The 22,699-nt window shown below is 38.2% G+C and overlaps 2 protein-coding genes across 5 annotated transcripts in view; one reads left to right on the top strand and one right to left on the bottom strand.

Moving 5' to 3' along the window:
* The window catches only part of LOC121429204 (ribonuclease 3-like), a 51,483-nt gene extending 41,411 nt beyond the window's left edge, over nucleotides 1–10,072 (top strand). For all 3 annotated transcript variants that reach the window (XM_041626160.1, XM_041626159.1, XM_041626161.1), the window contains exons 17-24: nucleotides 650–870; nucleotides 1,621–1,839; nucleotides 2,264–2,317; nucleotides 3,176–3,279; nucleotides 4,798–4,903; nucleotides 5,617–5,761; nucleotides 6,204–6,286; nucleotides 7,029–10,072. In XM_041626160.1, coding sequence (XP_041482094.1) covers nucleotides 650–870; nucleotides 1,621–1,839; nucleotides 2,264–2,317; nucleotides 3,176–3,279; nucleotides 4,798–4,903; nucleotides 5,617–5,761; nucleotides 6,204–6,286; nucleotides 7,029–8,093 — 1,997 coding nt within the window. In that variant the 3' untranslated portion in view covers nucleotides 8,094–10,072. The remainder of the gene's footprint in view (nucleotides 1–649; nucleotides 871–1,620; nucleotides 1,840–2,263; nucleotides 2,318–3,175; nucleotides 3,280–4,797; nucleotides 4,904–5,616; nucleotides 5,762–6,203; nucleotides 6,287–7,028) is intronic.
* Nucleotides 10,073–12,639: 2,567 nt separating this feature from the next.
* LOC121428958 (abasic site processing protein HMCES-like) lies at nucleotides 12,640–22,487 on the bottom strand. Of its 2 annotated transcripts, none has more exons than XM_041625853.1 (7): nucleotides 22,194–22,487; nucleotides 19,762–20,019; nucleotides 18,918–19,154; nucleotides 17,888–18,122; nucleotides 16,251–16,400; nucleotides 15,225–15,334; nucleotides 12,640–13,767 (listed from the first exon to the last, which is right to left on the bottom strand). In XM_041625853.1, the coding sequence occupies exons 1-7, from the start codon at nucleotides 22,211–22,213 to the stop codon at nucleotides 13,485–13,487; spliced, it is 1,293 nt and encodes a 430-aa protein (XP_041481787.1). In that variant the 5' UTR covers nucleotides 22,214–22,487; the 3' UTR covers nucleotides 12,640–13,484. The 2 variants fall into 2 exon arrangements, with proteins under 2 accessions (XP_041481787.1, XP_041481788.1); XM_041625854.1 differs by having other exon boundaries at nucleotides 22,199–22,487.
* Between the last annotated feature and the right edge of the window lie 212 nt (nucleotides 22,488–22,699).

Here is a 22,699-nt window from a genome sequence, read left to right as displayed (position 1 = left end):
GAGAATTGAACCCATGTCCTTCAGATTGAAAGACAAGAGTCTTAATCGCTAGACCACGACACCCCCTTGATGGTGTTTCTAAGCAATATACATTGTAATTATTATTACCCCCGTCATCTGATCCTGGCATGCTCGCACACAATATATGCACCTTTTCCACTCCCTGGGAAGCAATCCAACTAGAGTTCCAAGACTCTATTACTATGCATATTACATACGTTCACACATCCTACCGGGTAGCCATTTAACGCCCGGGTTGAGAGGGACAGAGACCCGTATTTTGAAGTTGAGTTTAATTTAAACTCTGATCTAAATCTATGGTAGAACGTTGGATAGTCAATTGTGAGGTAAATTTCTAACAGTAGAGATTCATAGTATCAGCTCATTTTACTTTCAAATCATTCTTAACTGTCTTGTAAGGATAAGATAGTTATCGTCACCAATAAAGAATTGGGAAAAAGCACACTAAACATAAGAAACATGCCATGTGAATAAATTATGACATGTTTGGCGTCCCATAAATTTAGCACAAAGTTAGACCACGGTCTAAATTAAACAGAGGACGAAGCATGATTGGGTACTCTGAACATTTGAGTGAAGGAATGTTCTTTCCGAACTTCCCGTGATATGTCTTGAATTTCATTTGCAGGAATCAATCAGCTGTACCGCATCATGTCTCTGATGGCTTCAAACGACGAGCTGCCGTCCCACATCAAGCACTACGAGCGTCTGGAGTTCCTCGGGGATGCAGTGATCGAGTTCCTTTCCAGTACTCACCTCTATCACCTGTTCCCAGACCTGGAGGAGGGTGGGTTGGCGACGTATCGTATGGCACTAGTCCAGAACCAACATCTGTCGGTCTTGGCAAAGGTAAGAGGATGGGGATGGTGATGATGGTGGTGATAATGTGGATGGTGATGGTGATGGTGATGATGATGATGATGGTGATGATGGTGATGATGGTGATGATGATAATGGTGATGATGATAATGGTGATGATGATGGTGATGATTATGATGATGTTGATGATGATGGTGATGATGATGATGATGATGTTGATGATGGTGATGATGATGATGATGTTGATGATGATGATGGTGATGATGATGATGATGTTGATGATGGTGATGATGATGGTGATGATGATGATGATGATGATGGTGATGATGGTGATGATGATAATGGTGATGATGATGGTGATGATTATGATGATGTTGATGATGATGGTGATGATGATGATGATGTTGATGATGGTGATGATGATGATGATGTTGATGATGATGATGGTGATGATGATGTTGATGATGGTGATGATGATGGTGATGATGATGATGATGGTGATGATGGTGATGATGATAATGATGATGATAATGGTGATGATGATGGTGATGATTATGATGATGTTGATGATGATGGTGATGATGATGATGATGGTGATGGTAATGGTGATGATGATGATGGTGATGATGATGATGATAATGATGATGGTAATGATGATGATGTTGATGATGCTGATGATGATGACAATGATGATGATGATGCTCACTCAGTCTGAGGCTCATTGTGTATCTACCACCTATAACTTTAAAAGCTCTTCCTATTGCTTGTTCTATTTTTTAGAAACTTGAACTTGATAAGTACATGCTCTATGCCCATGGGCCTGACCTCTGCCGACCCTATGACCTTCGACATGCGATGGCAAATTGCTTGGAGGCGGTCTTTGGCGCAATATACCTGGAGGCAGGGCTGGAGCTTTGTCGGGAGATCTTTGGCAAATTGCTGTTCGAGGAAGAACATTTTCAAAATATCTGGTTAAAACATCCCAAAGACCCCTTACAGGTTAGTAAAGAAAATAATTCCATTTGGTGAAAATAAAAGGAGAATCTTACACCTTGTAAGTGATCCAAGGGCTGTTTCAAAAGGCTGTAATTTACACCAAGGAGTTTTTAAGACTGGAGTTCCAATGGGTAATAAGTTATTCAAGCAGCTGATCATTTCTAAAGCAAAACTAAAGAGACTACAGGTGCAATGTTGCCTGATGTCCAATGTCTGAAGCCACTTGCTTATTCAGGGGGGGGGGGGTGACAAAGAAGTTCTTTTTTTTTCAATATTTCATCTTTTAAAATAGCTGAAATTTGAGCACATATGATAACATGAGAATAAGATTCTGTTGCGGGCAATATATTTGATGTTCCCCTCAAGGCCAGTCAATATTATATGAATATAATCATGCTCTTCTGTCTTCATTAAAAAAAAATATTAGGCTGATTTCCCCGACACAGACCGACACCTGATCAAGAATTCAGAAGTGTTACAGGTAAGACCTTGTTATTTTTAACTTATCTAAATTTTAAAGGCTCTCTCACATCATTCCGTGCAAGCCTTAAGGGTGATAGCCCGCAACTCACCCGCAATAAATATAATAATAATATAGGATATTTATATTGCGCACATGTCCAGCTTGATAGGTGCTCAAGGTGCTCCTATATTACCCGGCTAAGCTAGGCGTTCACAGCGCACACAGCTTCTTGAGGAATTACTTCCTACCGGTACCCATTTACCTCACCTGGGTTGAGTGCAGCACATTGTGGATCAGTTTCTTGCTGAAGGAAATTACGCCATGGCTGGGAATTGAACCCATGACCCTCTGTTTCAAAGTCCAGAGACTAATCCACTGTCTAGAAGAAATTGCGCCGTTGAACAGCAGCATCGGTTGGACACTGTTGGACAGTCAATTCCACTTAGCCCTAATAATATCACATCCTTGCTACTGTTAGTCATGCATTTATCCACTAATATATCAGATCTGTCAAGTAGCACTGGTTTCCAGTAATTACATTTTTTACTGAAAAAAATCAGAAAGGACATTGGTGGTTTCATGCAAATTACTGATTTCTAAAGTTTTAGTTTATTTGTTGTTGTATTATGGTACAGTGTATTTCTGTGATAATAATGGTTTTCTTACCAATATACTGATTTTCAGCCTTTAACATACTGAAATGTTCTTGATCAGGTTAGCATCTCTGTTAAATTATTTCCTGTTTTCGACGGGCAGCATCGGTTGGTTACTGTTGACCATGCCAGTTCGACTTCGCCCTAATAATATCATATCTTTGCTACTGATTAAATATCCACTAAAATATCTTACATGTAATTTATTTCCATTTTTTCCCAGAAACTGACAGTCTTTGAGGAAGACACTGGGATGCGGTTCCGGCACATTCGGCTTCTTGCCAGGGCGTTTACCCAGAGATCTGTGGGCTATACCAATCTGACACAGTATGTATTCTATGAAACTGTCCCTGCTGATAAAATCCTGATTGAAAATCACCACATTAAAAGGGGAATCCGACTCAAATGTAAACTTATTTTTAGAGGAAAAAGAAAAATCAGACAAGTTGATAGGTGAAAGTCTGGACAATATCAGACAAACAATATTAAGAAAGTTATGAATTTTTAAAAGTTGTAAATATTGGTAATCACTACACCCAAGGAGATTCAAATTGGCCGCATATGTGATGTTATTGTGATGTAAGGCAAGGATTACTTTTCCATGTACCCCAATACATAAAGTAGCTAAAATGTAATTTCTTTCAAACGTTTTACTTCAAATTCTAGTTTTCTTTTATGAGGAAATAAAACAATATACTACCTTGGTTACAAGTGGGTGCGTCGTGGTCTAGTGGTTCTGACTCTCGCCTTTGAAACAGAGGGTCTTGGGTTCAAATCGTACCCATTTCATATTTTCCTTCAGCAAAAAATTTATCCACACTGTGCTGCACTCGACCCAGGTGAGGTGAAAGGTGAATGAGGAGTAGATTACTGCCCCAGGGGAATGGGTACCATGGGAGAAAACCACAATTCCCTGATAAATGGGCCTTAGGGAGAGTTGTCAAATTCAAATAAACATGTAAATGCCAGTCGTGGTAATGATTCAAAATGAGTTTGTGCAGAATCCAATGAAATGACCACCAAAATATTTTCTCCATTTGATTTACATGTATGATTATGTGTCCTTTTGAACGGTGGCCTTGCCCTGCATAAATTTTATACTTTAATGCCTGTTGATTAAAGAGAAATGCCAGTAGTTGCAGTAAACAGTGATTTCATGAGAAAGTCTGTAAAACCAGGCTTAATTTTCAGTATATCATCGAGGATCTAGATCTGGTACAGTTACATAAACTGAACTTTGTGAAATCTTGAAATATACGCTGAAAAATGTTCACACTGAAGATCACCAACACAGATAAGTGTATTATTACATGTATTGCTTTGAATGTCGGCCCGACGCTTGACCCGGATCCTGTGCTTATTTGCTAATTTCTCAGCAATTACACAATTTCTTCCAGAATTTTTTGGCACATATTTTTTATGTATACAAACAGACACTTTGGTGGTCATTTCATTGGATTCTGTTACCGTTACCACAACTGGCATTTACCTTTTATTGTGTTATACATGTAGGTAGATCCTTCATCAAACTTGCATAAAGCATTAACTGATTGCAATCTGTTTTGGTGGCTATTATTTCAATCAAAACAAAAAACATGTTATCCCGGCCCATGACTTGTGAAATTTCATCGATACTGGACATGCCACATATTTCGAAGCTACATATTTTCATGATTTTACTTCGAGGCGGGAATTTCGGGAGAATGTGTTTTTGTTAATTTCTTTCATTCACAATCATTTTGTGCAGTAATACCAGGAAGCGAAATTTTTGCATCCAGCAAGTCGCAAAATTTGTGAAAAAGAAATCACAGGAAATTATTTTTGTTTCATTTTCCTCTTTGTCAGGGGCTCCAATCAAAGGCTTGAGTTCCTTGGTGATTCTGTGCTGCAGCTTGTTGTGTCCTCATACCTCTACAAACACTTCCCGTATCATCACGAAGGACACTTATCAGTAAGTGATGACATCCTGTTCTTTCATGCCAGGAGCTCGACCAAGAAGTGTGTTGTATACAATCAGTAGTATTTGCAATAATAATAATAATAATAATGATAATAATGATAATGATGACGATGATAATAATGAAAAAGATGACGATGATGATGATGATAATGTTAATGATAACAATAATAATAATGATAATAGCATATTTACCCATTTGCACCATGAGCATCTTTTTATGATGGATACCGGCGCATGACAAATGTTCATATTATTATTATTACTACCCAGGGTAGCCAACCTCATTTACAAATACTGTTCCTGCAGCTGGCCCTGCTATTATTATTACCCCGGCTTTAAATACTAAATAATCTTGTTATCCGTTTGAAAGCATTATGTATCCGTTGTGTACCCTTTGCATACATGTTTCATACGCTTTATGTCCATCCAGCATCCGTCCGCTGTGATTTTATTGTATGCCCAGTTTGCCCATTGTCTGAAGCAGATGGAGCCACCCACAAATTTTGCTTGTTCGCTGTATCCGTTATGAATATGTTGTGTGTTCGTCGGCCAGTGGGACCAGGCCTTGAGGGTTAATGCATGTGTTCCTTTATTTCATTACTACGTCCCCTCCCATATTAGGTTAAAATTAACAACCGATCCTCGTACCTAACATTCGATCATTCTTGTTAATCCTCATTGGATTGCACTTCTTGTCGTTACAGCTCTTGAGGAGTTCTTTGGTCAACAACAAGACCCAGTCTATCATAGCCCAGGAACTTGGTCTCGTTGAGTACATCATAGAGCCCAAGATCAGACCCAGGAATGAGAACAATGTTCCTATGAAGATCCTGGCTGATCTTGTTGAAGGTGATATAGAAATTTTAGATATAATGAAATAGATGAGAATGTTTTATTTGTACTGCCATTTTTTTATAAGAATCCTCTAGACCCAAATTTGGCAGGTTTGGAGCTTTCTAAATGGATACATATTGTATATATTTGAATGAATATTTTATTTTATGCAGAAACTAGTATTTTGAACAATTTTAGAACAGATAAGTATTTAATTTTGTAGATTATGCTTAGGGTAATGTACCTCCTGATTTTCATCTTGATCGCGTAGCCAACGGCCAGATCTTGGAACAGGGGGGGGGAGGGAAGCTAAATGAAATCTGCCAAATATGATGATCTTTATGGAAGAGCTTACTTTGAAGGATTTCATGTTGACCTTCAACATGTGGAATGCAGGGGTCAATTTTCAAACTGATAGTAATGGAGGAATCCTGTCCTTTTTCTTTATTCATCTCAGCTTTGATTGGTGCCATGTACGTAGACCATGGACTCGATGTTGTGGAAACGTTCTGCGGTGTAGTATTTTATCCTCGGCTAAAGGTAAACACAGAGGTTTCTCATGGTTGTATATTGTTATATCCCTTTGTATCCATTCCTGTTGTGTCTTCCCCTTATATTTTTGCAAAATCTCTTTGTGTAGTTGATCCAACTTTTGCCATTAAAGAGAAATTCCAGTAGTTGCAGTAATCGCTGATTTCATGAGAAAGTCTGTAAAACAAGGCTTGTCAGTATATCATCGAGGATCTAGATCTGGTACAGTTACATTAACTGAACTTTGTGAAATCTACACTGAAAAATGTTCACACCGAGATCCTAACACAGATAAGCGCACGTGGGACAATGTATAATTATTGCTTAGAGCGTCGGGCCCGACGCTCTACCTGAATCCTGTGCTTATTTGCTGATTTCTCAGCAATTACACAATTTCTTCCAGAATCCTTTGGCATATGCGTTTCATTTATACAAACAGACACTTTGGTGGTCATTTCATTGGATTCTGTACAAACTCATTTTGATATCGTTACCAAAACTGGCATTTACCTTTAAAACTCTTTTGTGATGCACTCATAACCAGAAAATCAATATTTCTTTAATTTTTATCATTTCTGTAAATTTGTAATCTTATTGTACAATTAATGCAGAAACTCCCACCAAAAAGTAGTTCTCTAAATTACATTGCATCAGATAAAATGTGCTTGGTGCATTGTACATCTTACTTAACTCAGGCATAATCCACAACTGAGAACTGATAAAGAATTTGATCCACTTTTACCCATTCCAGGATTTCATCCAGAAAAACCACTGGAACGATGCCAAGTCCCAACTCCAGCAGTGCTGCTTGACCTTACGAGTCGAAGGTCAGGAACCAGACGTACCCTACTACAAGGTCATCAGCCAGAGCGGGCCCACAAACTCCCGTCAGTACTCGGTAGCCGTCTACTTCAAGGCAAAGCGGATGTCGACGGGGACAGCGTCTAATATCAGGGACGCCGAGATGGAAGCTGCCAAGAATGCCCTGAGGAAGGGGAACTTCCCGCATCTTTATTTCCAGCGGAAGTGCGCGATGTTGCGGAAGCAGAGGGAGGCCATGATGGATGATGAAAGGATGAAGGAAGAGGAGGAGAGAAGGAGGAATGGGGAGGGGAAAGGAGATAGTGGAGCGAGGAGAGGAAGAAGCGATGATTCAAGAGGAAGGAGGGATGAGGGAAGGGTGGATTTTTCTAGGAGTGAAGGAAGGAGGGATGAAAGGAGAAGGGAGGATGGGAGAAGGGAAGATAGGGATGAGAGGAGGAGAGATGAGGGTAGGAGAGATGGTGGTAGGAGAGATGAGGGAAGGAGAGATGACGGACGGAGAGATGACGGACGGAGAGAGGATGGAAGGAGAGATGATGGTAGTAGAGAGGATGGAAGGAGAGATGATCGAAGGAAAGATGAGGGAAGGAGAGATGAGAGGGAAGAGAGTAGAGATGACAGGAGGAGGGATGATGGCAGGAGAGATGAAAGAAGGAGGGAAGAAAGGAGAGATGATCGTAGGAAAGAGGAAGGTCGGAGAGACGAAGGAAGAGGAGAGAGGAGGAGAGAAGAAAATCAGACAGTGGAAAGGAAGGATAGAAGAGACGAAAGAGCAAACGACAGGAGGAGTGATGACAGGAGAGATACAAGGAGAGATGATGTAAGAAGAGATGAAAGAAAGAGAAATGATGGAAGGAGAAGGGATGATAAGAGTGATGGAGAAGGTAGACCCGCAGAGAAGAAAGACGATGCTCCCTCATCAACAGATGTCAATAGTAGAGAAGAGAGGAATAGAAATATTCATGGAAAGAACAAGCCAGTAACAGAGAGATGACATTCAGCAGATGCGATAGATAGATAGATGATGGAAATATGAGGATTTGGAAGAGACATTTGAAAAAGACATGCAACCTTGAAAGGATAAGGTCGAAACACTTCCTTTGAGAAAATAAAGACAATGACAAAGACAAATTGATCGATGAGAATAATTTGGATAGATGAGATGATTGGAAATGCCTTTGAGAGAGAGGTGAGCAACCTTGAAAGAACTATGCCTTAAGAAAAAATAAGATGATGACGGAGATAGACAGATGAAGAGGACTGAAAGAAAGTAAAGCGAAACCATCAGTCAGTACTTGGAATGAGGTAGGAACTAGAAATGTTTGAAAAACTGTGAAGTTAAAGATAAATGAATGTCAATGCATTTAATGCCGATTTCAAGGTTAACTGTCTCTTTATCATCCGAACTCGAGATTACATACATGTACAGTTACATAAACTGAACTTAATGTAATCACGAAATCTGAGCTGAAAAATGACCACACCGAAGCTTGCCAACACCAATAAGCACACGTGGGACAGTGTATTAATGTTGCTTTGAAAAAAGCTAACATATGGCTGGAACGCATGCTCATTCTCTGTATTTCTCGACAATTACAGTTTCTTCCAGAATCCTCTGCCACATACTTTTCATCTATACAAAGAGACACTTGGATGGTCATTTGATTGCATTTGTACAAAATCATATTGAAGAAATTGTTACAACTGTTATTTATCTTTAAATTGTCTTATCTGGAAAATCATTTTACCATACTAAATCATGTTGATGTCACAGACTTGAAATCAATTTGGGGCTATTGGTATTATATGAGGGTAGATATTATATTTGTTTATATGTATTGAAAAATTACCAGTCATCATAAAACATTTTTTTACGATTGATTGCATTGACTACAATGTACGATCAAGCATTTGGTTAATCACTAACCTTGGTGTCACAGGACCCAGGGCATGGGTCATTTGGTTTCATTTGCAAGCCACTGAAATCTCTCAATCTAATTGGCTAAACTTTTTTTATTTGCCTTTGTTAATATAACAAATGTTTCTCAAACAGAATATGCATAACATCTGTTACTGGCAGTTGATTTTTCCCAAATTAAACAGATTTTTTTTGTTCTATGAGATTCGACTTGCGTATAGGTATCTGTCCATGTATTTGACTTTTTAAAAGTTCAAGATGAATCTGAACACCAATAGATGATGGTGCTTTCAGTTTGAATCTTTGGACATAATCAAATTATAATTGCAATCATCCTTCACCATCTTATAGACAATTTGTTTGAAAGACAGTATTGTAATTCAGACACTACACGACATGGCCTGTTTTTTGCCTTTTTTTTATCAATTCAGCCAAACAGCTTTAATAATATTCAACTCACTTGCCATGAATACTTTTTCTTCTCTATTTTCTTTGATGTGTCTGTTTTACTTCTTTTATTTTTAAATATTGACAGCTCAGGTAGTGCTTTTCATTTATTTACATGTGCAATGAAATTTCACCACTATAACCCCCTCTTCTAACGTGAACCTTACTAAATTCTGATGCAATGTTGCAGAATCATCGTTCATGTTAACTTACACATACTCAAATTTGAATATCGAGTATATAGCGAATATTTCCGGGTGAGGAATTATTTAGGAGGGCTATTTTCAGTCTTTGAGCTATTCAGATTATTTAGAGCTAACTTTTCTTGGTGCACGTCAAATAATGCACAACAATAGTAGCATAAGGCTTCATCTGTTAAAATTTTTTTTATTGGACTTTCTCATCAGGTCTTTAATCAATCATGGGGTTGAGAAACTATGGTAGAATAAAAATGATGATTCTTGTGGCAGATTTGGGGTGATTTTGAAGGAAATGGTTGCCTCAAAGAATAAGTTTTTGAGGACATTTCAGGGGATGGTCCGGGCTGAAAATATTTATATCTTAATACATAGAGTAGAATTCACTGAGCAAATGCTAAAAATTTCATCAATATCGGATAACATCTAATAAAGTATTTGAAGTTTAAAGTTTAGCAATAGTTTGTGAAAACAGTCAGTCATAAATATTCATTAGGTAGGCTGATGATGTCACGTCCCCACTTTCTGTTTTCTTATGTTATTACATAAAATCATAATTTTTTTCATTATTTCATACTTGTATGAATAATATGTCTCCCTTATAATGAAATAAGTTGCAGCAATAAATATCTAATGCACTAAATCAGTTGTCAATCCAATTTTTCTAGTTCTTAGAGGAAAAAAATGAATAAACCTAATTTCATATGTTAAAATACATACATGTAAGAACAAGTGGGGATGTGACATCAGCCCACCCAATGAATATTCATGTCGACTACTTTCACAAAATATTGCTAAACTTTAAATTCAACAACTTTGTTATTATTCGATTTTGACATTTTCAGCATTTTGCTCAGCGAATTCTACTCTATTTATTAAGCTATAAAAACTTTCAGCCCGGACCATTCCTTTAAGGGCAGTATGGGTTGCAGTAGCTAATTTGCCTGTTGCCCTTGGCAATTTGCTCTGCTGAATGTTTTTTTTTATTTGTGAACTCTTTATTGTATATTCTTTTTTTACATTTTCCTGTACCAGCTTGGTATTTGAGAATCAAAGTAAACTGTGCAAGATGAATAAATAAACAAGCCAGGTTATTCATGTTTATCCAATGTTTTTTTTATTGTGTAAAACAAGCAGTTTTCATTTCCAGTTGAATAGAAAAGAGTGATGGATTTGATCGGTAAACATCATCTTTGAAAAGAAAGATGAAAAACAAATGTACAATAAAAGTAAACAAGTTGTAGAGAGAAGTCTGTTTCAGAAACAGAATGAAGGGGAGGTAAAAAGGTAAAGAGAGATAAAAAGATAAAGAGTGGAAGGAGATAGAGAGAAAAGAGAAAGAAAACAAAAACAGAGGACAGAGAAAGCACAGAGAGTGAAGCAGTACAGAAATCAGCAGTATTATAATACATAACTTCAGGAAGCATTTCAGTACATAAATGTTTATCAACCCATAGGATACCATTTATAAATGCATGAGGTATATATATATATTTGAACATGCTATATATTATTTTGATCAATACATTTAGTGCTAAAATCATGAAAAATATGGTCACAATCTACGCAAAACTAATCTAGTACTGTAAACTTCGATCATGATATATTTTACAATTTAAGAAAACATTTGGAAGAAGCAACGAAATTTGTACGTGTGTTTTTGCCTTTTTACGACTGTATATCCCTTAACTCTATGTACATGTATATGTTTGTGCACTTGGGGAAACTGGCCACTTTTAAAATGTCTTCATAATGACTTCAAATGAAAACATGAACATGAGACGGTGAATTGAGAATCATTTGAAACCTATCTAGTTTCAATATAGATGTATACCATAATGCCCAAGGTGAATACAATATAGCAGCTGAGCCGATTCTGTATGCTTTTGTGGAATAATCCTTACAAAGTCCAACCTTAATTACAAAATACATGTACATCTCACACTAAAAAACACAAATTCAGTTGTTTCGTACGCTAATGTCTTTCCAAGGACTTTTGTTCATTTCCCATTGAATTTCCTTATGAATGGGTCATGATAAAACCCACTTTAATTTCATACTACAGCTCATACTACGGAAGCAGAGAAACCATAAGTTTTTCCTCGCGCTTACACATGCATCTCCATCAACGAGTAGGGTTAAATATTGGGACATTCAGTTTCAGATCAATATTTGTCAACCTCGGTAAATGAGTTCAAACTGCACACAGGTCAAACCATCTTGTTACAAGTTACAAATCAATGCATCGTATCACTCTACAAGTTTAGAAAGTCACATGTTGTGCATTGCACTCAGTTTTTACAAGACATTCAAGTGTTATGACAGGCCTTTGCCAATAAGCCAGTTCACGGTTAGCTCACGTTCAACTTTTCTCGAATGACCTCAGCGATTTTTCATTAGGATAAGCACTTGCATTTTCAAATGAAGATGTTGCGTAAGCTTTGCCTTTCCTAAAAACGAAGGACATTTGTATGGATCAGGGCCCCAGTGCATATAAGATACCATTCTGGTAACTTTCGTGAAATCCTTGATTCTGATTGGCTGTTGATCGGTTACCATGGTAGTTACCATTGGATGGCAAAGTGACCATAATAGTAACTTTTATGCAACAGGACCCAAGTGACTAGACTAGTACATCAGGGGCAAAGTTTGGAAATTCTGCTTGTTTTATTGTTTACTTTTGGCACATTTGACCATTGGTTGGGCTACTGTCAAATACCATGATGAAGACTTTGGCCCGAATTCACAAAAGTGGTTTTGAAAACCCACGGTTGAGTCCATGGTTTATGCAGATTTCCTGTACAAATTACGCTTAATTTATCGCGTATCGGGCGCATGTATAAAATATGTCCAATGCTGATGCGCGCATTTGTCACAGTGCGCCAAATTGACGCCTGTTACCATGGTGAGATACGCTATTTTATTCATGAGTCCACTCTTCAAACAGTGGACTCATGAAAAAAATAGCATGGATAACCATGGTAACAGGCATCAATTTGGCGCACTGTGACAAATGCGCGCATCAGCATTGGACAAATTTTATACACGCTCCCGATACGCGGTAAATTAAGCGTAATTTATACAGGAAATCTGCATAAACCATGGACTCAACCACGGGTTTTCAAAACCACCTTTGTTAATTCAAGCCTTTGTTACTCTTCAGCTTGGATGTGATGAAAAGAATAGTTCAAAAAGGATACATGAATAATCATCAAATAACAAATGCCGATGTCAGTGAATTTTAAAACCACCTTCATGGTTTATCTTAAATGACCTTTTTCTGTTCATGCACAGTTTACAACCGTGAACGGGCTTATATACAGTAGTTTTTGGATAATTTCCAATTCTCTGTTATATCTTGGATTCTGTTGAATACAGTCACTCTTTGGTTACTCTTGTCAAATAATTCACGTAAAGAAACGAGATTACTTATAGATCTTCTATTCTATTCAAGTTTAGTCAAACCCGTAACACTGGTTTTAATACAACTTGTATTCATCCTACATCTGTTCTAACAGACATTTTCTGTTAGATCTTGTATTCTGTTTGCTGTAGGCTCATCACATATTTCAAGAAATCACAGTTGGATCTTGCATTCTGTTCAAGTCTGACCAGTAAATCAGTATTCTGTTTAGTCATCGAATATTGAAAGTTTAAAAAACCCATCAATTTTCTACTAGATTTTGCATTCTGTACAATGTTAAGCAAGACATGATCACTTTCATCTAGTATTTCAGGTTTGATTGAAAGCTGGTCTATAGAGAAACTGGCAGTACATTCTGCAAGATGGCAGTCCAATATTTTCAATACCGTTTGGATATTTTCAAGACACCCTACTCTTCTTAGGGGAAGGCTCCTCCTCCTTCACAGTCACGCCCTCCCCCGTTCTCTTCTTTCTCTCATCCTCCACCCCTCCATCTTCGGTCTTTTCTTTCTTCACGAACCACTTCATCAATGATCCACCAGTCTTCTTCTTGCTAGGCTCTTCCTTCTTTGCATGCCCTCCCTCTGTCTTGATCTTCCCTTCTGGTGTTTTACTCCCTTTGGAGAGCCAGGACGACATGAACTGGCTGCTCTTACTCTCGACCTTCGGCTTTTCAGGTTTTCTGCATGACAGAAAAAGAAAAAAAAATAACAGCATAGACGTAATGTACCTTGTCGCTTTAACCTGATCACAGTTTGCAGGAACGAAATCATTTCTCAATAAATATTAGTTAGTATTCCAAATCTTTGTTCGAAAATATTGCAGACGTCTTGTGTAGGTGATAAACATACAATATACAAATAGCGAATACGCATGAGTGCGATGGTGCGAGATTTTGCATGAGGTGAATAGAGTGTCTCTTTCGCCGAATGTGAAGTGTCGCACCATTGCACGAATATGAATATTACCTATTTGTGTTGTACAACGCCTCGGAATCTAGCAAAAAAAGTGAAAAAAACAAGAGTTTTTCCCTATAGTAATCTATGAAAAAGGAGCAAAAATATTGAAAGCAAAATTCCTCAAGCGCATATGACCTTGGGCAGCACTGTGCATTTAGCCAGCAGGCTTATACGCATATTGCACCTTTTTAACTGAGCACAATGAATTAAATCGTATTGTGACATCACCTTCAACATGCAACGGTACATTTTGGATGGTACTTCTTGTGTGCAACGGTACAAATGTTTGACATTCAGCCTCCTATTTGCTCGCATACAACAAGCTAAAAAGGCGTTGTACAATTAAAAATGTAAACTTCATTCTGGCAGTTAATCTTCTTCATACTTGGCAGTGCATGAAGTCTGCACAGCTGAGCGCCTGTTTCCTCTGTTCTCAACAAGTGCATGTATCCCCAGCCCATTCCTGGTTCTGTTTATTGGCTTCAATAGTGTCAACTAGAGCTACATTAGTCAGTACTTACGATAAACCCTCACACTCATATGAGAATTTAATTGTGAATGACTGCCAGTATTCCTGGATTGTTTTTTGGGCCCTGATCAATGCTGCAATGTGTAAAATACGCAATGCAAGAAGATGGTTTAACTTTTTTAAAGTTTACATTTGGGTATTAAACATGCCTAACCCCCTTTATCTAATAATGTACATGTTTGTGATATTCCTGGTTGTGCATTATCACATGGTACCACAGACCTGGCTTGTAATATCGTCATCTATCCCAAGGAATCGTGACATTTGCTCGGATGACAATCCATTGCTCCAATGAACTAAATTATGTAAAGCCAAAACTAAAGCCTTACCAAAAACCAATAGGCAGAAAAGTTTGCCGAAAGTTTACCGCAACTTGACCGATCAAAGTAAAGAGTACTAATTTTATTCCTTACATTCAAATCTGACCCCTAAAATATGCAGAACAATCCCAATTTACACTATTAAAAAAAAAAAAAAAACAGTTCCAACCCAAGAAATTGTTAATTGACACAAGTAAATTGAAAGTCCCGACTTCTGAAAAACTAAAAGAGCAATTGTCGCAAGAGCAATTGTCACAGGAGCAAGTGTCGGCTCAATGTCCTTGGGTATGCATGCAAGGTAAAGTGTACCTACGACAATATTTGCACTTACCCGAGTTCAATTGGCTTAATGCAGTCTGGCTCCTTGTAGCGGACGTTACCGACAGCTTTTGTGACAGGATGCCAGGCCAGGCAGCTTCTAGCGCTGACAAGGGACGCCGCCTACAGAGTTGATAGAGAGGGATGACAAAATGGATATATCTGCCATTATCATGGTCTCCAAACTCACTAGATGACCTACAGGTACATGTCAGGAAAACAACATATTAAGTGTCTTCATGCTACATAGCCATCAATAACACTGTTACTAGTCAATATCTATCTTTACCTTATCAATATCATCTGATCATAACTATTGCCACCATTATCTTCATTATCACGATCATGCTCCCCTATCACTACATCCTCTATACATACGTGTACATGTACCATTATCATCATTATAAAAAATGTCATCACAACAATCACCACCATTGTCATCAATATCACCATCAACATCATCATAATCATCATCACCATCATAATCTCCATCACCATCATATAGATCATCATAGTAATCATCACCATTGCAATCATTAACATCATCATCTATGATCACCATCATCACTATTATCACCACCACCACAACCATCATCATCGCCATCACCACAAAAATATGATCACTCCCACCATTATCACCAGCACCATCAAAATCATCACCACCATCATCATAAAGATCATCATCGTAACCATCATCATCACCACCATCACCACCACCACCACCACCATCATCATCATCATCACAACAAACAACAATGTCATCACTCCAACAATTATCATCAGCACCGTCATAATCATCATCACCATCATAAAGATCATCATCGTAATCATCACCATCATCATCACCACCACAACCACATCACAACCACCACCATTATAAAACATGACATCATCTTCATTATTATCTTACTCATCACCACCACTATCACCATACATTTTTGAGCCACCATCAACATAACAACTCAAGAAATAACCATCAATGAGACCACCCCCATTGCCATCGCCACGACAACCACTCCAACACCATCCACATCATTACCTTCTTATTGGACTCCACGGTGCCAAAATCCAACCATGTTTGTATCTCGTCATCTCCTTCCAAGATGGCGGGCATTCTGTGATGAAGCCAAGACAGGCTATCCTTGGATTCCACAGTGATCACAGAATATGTATACAGTGGCTCACCTCCCTGAAACAGAGAAGAATAATAATAATAATAATATAGGATATTTATATTGCGCACATTTCCACCTTGTTAGGTGCTCAAGGCGCTCCTATATTACCCGGCTAAGCTAGGCGTTCATAGCGCACACAGCTTCTTAAGGAATTACTTCCTACCGGTACCCATTTACCTCACCTGGACAGACAGATTGATTGATTGATCAATAATGATAATAATGACAATAGTGCTAAACACATCAGAACAATGTCTCCAAGCACTTTACAGATGTAATATTATCCCATTCATGGGATCGGACATGCCATCTCACAATGAACATGTATGCAGTTTTAACTCTGACTATGAATTACATTGTGGTTGAATTTCAGATGTCAAAGTGATTGAGAAATTATGTTTATAAAGGCACCTTAGGTATTGGAATTGACAAAGGAAACCAATTGAAATGAATCCATTTGGAAAAGATGACATGCATTCAAGAAACTATGTTCTTGATTCTATAAAGCTGCACAGATTTTAGCAAAGCAGCATGCACAACTTTACTTACTTGGATGTAGAGACATAAAGCTGGAAGCTTATTTGCCCCACATCTCTGGAACATGTATGGTGAATATTTCAATGGATGGAAATTTAGCTTTTAGTGTGTCTCTGAACAATATCCCACATGGGCCCCCATTTGAAATTGCCCATTTACTTTGGGTTGAACAAAACACAATATATTTCATGTCAAATGAAATGAATACCTAAGGAGGGTTTCATCAACATTTTTGTCCGACATGTCGTCAAATCTGACAACTTATGTTGCCTGCCCATTTATCTTAATCCCTCATAGCTTGAGGTCTTTCACTGGCCTTACTTACACTAACTTCCCTTTGTGTCTGCCTACTCCTTTGCTTTCATCCCCTTCTCTAACCTGATTGGTCATCACAACTCTCCTTTTTGTCTCCTTGCTTCTAGTGTTGCTGTTGCATGTCTGTGGTCTATGTTACGGTTGTTCCACTTTTATATGTTTGTCATTTTGCCTCCGACGAAGATTCTGCTAGGATCGAAAGCTTGGGCCCCTTTTGACTCTCTAACTTATGGTAATCGACGGATTAAATGGGACTTGTCGGATAAAACGTCTGACAAGTCCTTTCATGAAACGCTACCCTGGAGTGGAAATTGATCCAACGAACTTTTGACTGGTAGACAAGATTCACTCTAATATTCCCATATACTCTGACACTAGTTACAGGCACAGACCTTGATTGAAAGTACCTTTCGTAGAAAAGGCGCAATAGAAATGTAACAATTATCATCATCATTGTTATTATTATATTTATAATGCTTATTCTTGTCTTAATAATTATAATTATTAAGTGGGTCTTCACCCAAGACTAGCACAAACAAAACTTGCTGAGAGAAATCTCCAGCACTTGTGGATATTGTGGGTTGCATTTGCAGACCACTTTCCTTGAGCGAAGGGTCTGCACGGCGGACTACTCTACTCTGATACTTACATCAGGTGGATTCCAGCAGTCAAACAAGCCGGCCATGGTCAGCAGCTTGTGACCCGTCCATCCCGGGTCATCTTTGCTGACCTCCGTGGGCTCCTCCACGACCTCCAGGTCAGGGTTCTCTTCCATCAGGTCTTCACTGGAGTGGATGGTGAGGTCTACCGGAGGGTGCTCCTGGGCGAAGTAAATGAAGTAGGGCTGCTTATTCTTGTCTGCATCTGTCTTCCACTCATAGAACCTGCATTAAATTGAAATTCGAATTTCTTATGTTATGGTATGTAGTTGTATGTGGAAGTTGGGACAGAGATTGAAGAAAAGATAATACCTGCAAAACTGTATGTACCTCAAATTACTGTGCAATAGACAGCATTTATGCAAATAATTAGACCCACAAGATTATCAAGGGTAATAAAATGGTAACTTCTTTTCTACTGATACCAGGATTGTTTGGAAATAACTTGTTAACAGTCAACGATCCCCCCACAGGGAAAAGTATGTACACTTAATTACGCTTAAAAAACGAATGTTTGGAAATAACTTGTTAACAGTCAACGATCCCCCCACAGGGAAAAGTATGTACACTTAATTACGCTTAAAAAACGAATGGCAACATTATACCACTCCCTTCCCCCCCAAAAAAAAATAAAAAAATAAAATAAATAAATAATAATGAAAATAAAAATCAAAATTAAAAATTAAATACTAAGTGTTGAAATAAACTAAATACAAATATTTTCCAAACTAAAACAAATGGTCAGTGGATGATGATGATGTAATTGTGAGTTTGGATTTGATGGAATAATTAAGTGCTTGAAACATGTAGTTCCTCTGACAGTAAAAAAAAAGCAAAAACATTTCAAAAATAAAGAAATAGTAAATACTAGAGACAAAACAGAGAAGAAGGTGATATCTATAAGATTTGAACATCTTTTCTGAAGATGAAAACAAGGAAATGTCTCAATCATTAATCAGGATCCAAAGAAGCATACATTAACTTGGCTAAGTCACAAGGACAGACAAAGACTTGACTTACCCATCAACAAGTACCACACAACGCTGGCCTCTCTCAAATGGACGCTTGAAACTTGCCCTTTCAAGCATGCCTTCACCGCGGCAGTTGTTCATCTTGTAAGCCATCTCTTTTGCTTGGCCTTTGTGCCACGATGGGACAAGGCCCCACGTCATGGGAACGATCTCACGATCTCCAGTATCCAAGGATGGTTCGGACGCATCTTTATCTCCAAAGTGCTTGCTCGATATCAGAACAGGACTGAAAAAACAGAAATTAAGAAGGCAAAAATTAGTATTATAAAATTGCAGTTAAGTGCTTCAAACTTTATACACAGATGAATATATCAAAGATGCCTTTCAACCTAGGTTGTAAAGTGATTGCATGCATAATTAATATTTAATAGAAAGAAAGGGTGTATCATTGTTATTTATATTAACGTTCATGATACTGAAAACATGCAAGATACAACAATTTAGACAAGACACGTGTTCAAGGTTTTTGTTTTTGTTTATAAATAGAAAAAAAGATTACAAATATTCAAATCAACAAGCATGACTGATAATTCAGAATGCAAGATTTCAGACCTGAAAATCTGCAACAATTCAGCCAAGACACACGTGCTCAAGGTTTTTGTTTTTTTAGAAAAAAAAAACATTACAAATATTCAAATCAACAAGCATGACTGATAATAATCTAAAAACTTTTATCTCACACATTTTCGTCCAACTGATATTAAAGTTTTAGTTGTTACTTGTTTGTATCTGAACAAAAGAAACCTACTTCGGATTATCATAAGTACAAGAAGACATGTTATGTTTGTAAAATGTTAATAGGTAAAATGTTAAAATGTTAAAAGTTAACTTACGTTGTCCTTGTTGGTGAAATATTGAACGATGGGTAATACTTCCTCTGGACGCCCTCACTTGCACTTCCTTGACTGGGTGAACTGAGGGCTTGTGTTTGAGGTGCTTGGTTAGCTGTGGTTCCTCGCTTTTGCCCGCCGCCACCACCACCACCACCGCCTCCTCGTCTTGGTCCTCTGTTACGCTTCCCAGGCCGCATCCTCCGTCCCTGGCGATTTGTGTAGGTACATGCCCGTCGTATTTCATTATGATTTAGTGTACTACAGAGCAAAATTATCAAGAGAAATATGTGAATAACTTGAAATCCAAACATCAGTACATATGTAGGTGAATTGTACTAATTATTTATAATCACGTATTAAATTTATTTATTATTTGTGAAATAATAATTTTTATCCATTAATTGTTCTTCAAAATGGCATTGCTAATTGGATGTACATCATAGTCATACATAAGCGGTTCAAGGGTCGAGCCTATTGTATTTGCGTTGTTTACATTTGGATCGAGGGATCTACACGAGATCGGTCTGGTAAAAAACTTTCATGTTTTTATCTTTTTATTGACCATTTTTTTAACCCTTCCTAGTTCCTACGCATTTAACCCAGGGCGGGAGCCCAGGAGCTTACCGTGTAATTGACCATACTCACGGGACAAGGGAAGATTATGGTCAAAATATCTAGCAAGATAAATTATGAAAACAGAAATTATGCACTTACCACGATTATATGGATGATGGTCTAACGAGTGGCAGTTTTTCTGACATCTGGGCACAGACAGGAACCTCAAAAAACAAAGTTTTCTCCTTCTACCCCCGTCTCAATCGGCCATTTTTGTTATGAATTGTAACAAAATGGCCGATCGAAACGGGGGTAGAAGGAGAGAACTTTTCGTTTTTTGAGGTTCCAGTCTGTGCCAAGATGTCTGGAAAACTGCCACTCGTTAGACCTTCATCCATATAATCGTGGTAAGTGCATTCTTTTTTCATAACTTATCTTGCTAGATATTTTGACCATAATCTACCCTTGTCCCGTGAGTATGGGTCAATACATGAGCTCCTGGACGCCGGACCGCTATGCGGGCCGGCGCTCCCTGGGTTACTACGCATTAGGAAGGAAGGTGTATGTTAGAGATTAATAAAATCACCACTATTTACATGATTTTTAGATGGATTTCCTAGGGAAATCCATCTTTGTTTTGGTCAGTCTCTTATACATATTAATATTATTATATCAATATGACCAGCGGTACTTCAAGTCTCCATAAAAGAAGAAGTATATGTCAACATGGTCAAAGTATTTTAAAAAAGGCAGTGTATACAGCCACACGCGTGTGTCTTTACCATCCAGCCACACGCGTGTGGTTATATCCAGAACACCCATCTGTGGATACCGCCACACGCCGCCAGTAATAACAGTAAAACACGTACCGCGGTATGTAGGTCTGACCGTCTATATCACGATCAAAATAACCTAATTTATTCATTAAATTCTTACATTCTAAACCCCTTTGATTTCTTTATGACTTTAAATCGTTTCAATTTCATTCTCACCGTCTTCTTTCCTTGCTTTTCTTGTCTTTTTACAAAAGGCCGCCTGTTAAATAGCAAATTTCCACACTTTTTCTACTTGTGTCGATTCTCTACTGAATCTAGGCTATGTGCGCGTACGTACGAAACCCAAACTGTGTATGTCTACTATACTACTGCGCTGCGCTAACGCTGTATGGGTCTGCCACCACGAAGGAAGCCAGAATCGACACAAGTAGAAAAAGAGAATTTGCTGTTAAACAGACGACCATTTGTAACAAGACAAGAAAAGCAAGGAGAGAAGACGGTGAGAATGAAATTGAAACGATCTAAGGATATCAAAGGGGTTTAGAATGTAAGAATTTAATGAAGAAATGAGGTTATTTTGATCGTGATATAGACGGTCAGACATACGTGTTTTACTGTTATTACTGGCGGCGTGTGGCGGTATCCACAGATATGTGTTCTGGATATAACCACACGCGTGTGGCTGGATGGTAAAGACACACGCGTGTGGCTGTATACACTGCCTTTAAAAAATATCATCAATGATGATGACATCATGGAGTCCTCAAGACTAAAGCCAAGGCTGCCAGCTGTCACAGACTTACATGTATTATTAGTTATGAAAGACAGTAGACAGGAATAACCATCGTTTCTTAATCCTGGGGATTTATTCAACAATTTCTGACATTTCACTATAATCCCCATTCACCATATGTATTGGTGAGTGAGCCAACGCAGTTCAGCGGAACAACCAAAATACAGAGTCAGAGACTGAACTGAAGCTTTTGGTCTATGATTATGAAAAAAAGTTATGAGAAAAAAAGTTTGACTTTGATTTGTAAAGTAAGACAAAGTCCAGAGATAGGTCTAGATGTACTCATCTAGATCTTTCCTATACGGTACCTTACAGTTCTCCCACACATCGTGAGTGATTGTCAAGCAGTTGTACAAAAAAAATCTCCAGAGCTGACAGTAGATGTCAGTACAGTGCAGTTGTTCCCGATCCCGCTGGTGTTGTACCGTGCACAGCCGATCGCGTAGACAGTACTGCGCAACCAGACACTCCAGCTAGCTAGCCCGTCCGCGGCCGGTGAAGATCTCTGAGCCGACCGTTCGAGATGAATCAGAGCGCGGCAAGGAAGCTCCTTGGTCAGAGCAGGCAAGATCGGGCTTGTCGAGCCGAGAGCAGAACGAGCGTGCTTGTGTTTATTTGGTAAATGACGTCATTCAAAGTATGGCATGCTGAAGATTTTATTATGAAAAGCCAAGTCGATCGCTTTTTTTTCATTTAAAAGTGGGCGAGACATTAAATAAAAATAAATGAATAAGTAAATGAATAAATAAGTAATTGAAAAAATGTAAATAGGTAATTGAAAAAGTAAATAAGTAATTGAAAAAATGAATGAATG

This window comes from Lytechinus variegatus, chromosome 15 (assembly GCF_018143015.1).
Source record: "Lytechinus variegatus isolate NC3 chromosome 15, Lvar_3.0, whole genome shotgun sequence".
Lineage (NCBI taxonomy): Eukaryota > Metazoa > Echinodermata > Echinoidea > Temnopleuroida > Toxopneustidae > Lytechinus > Lytechinus variegatus.
This window is presented reverse-complemented; position numbering and strand designations above follow the sequence as displayed.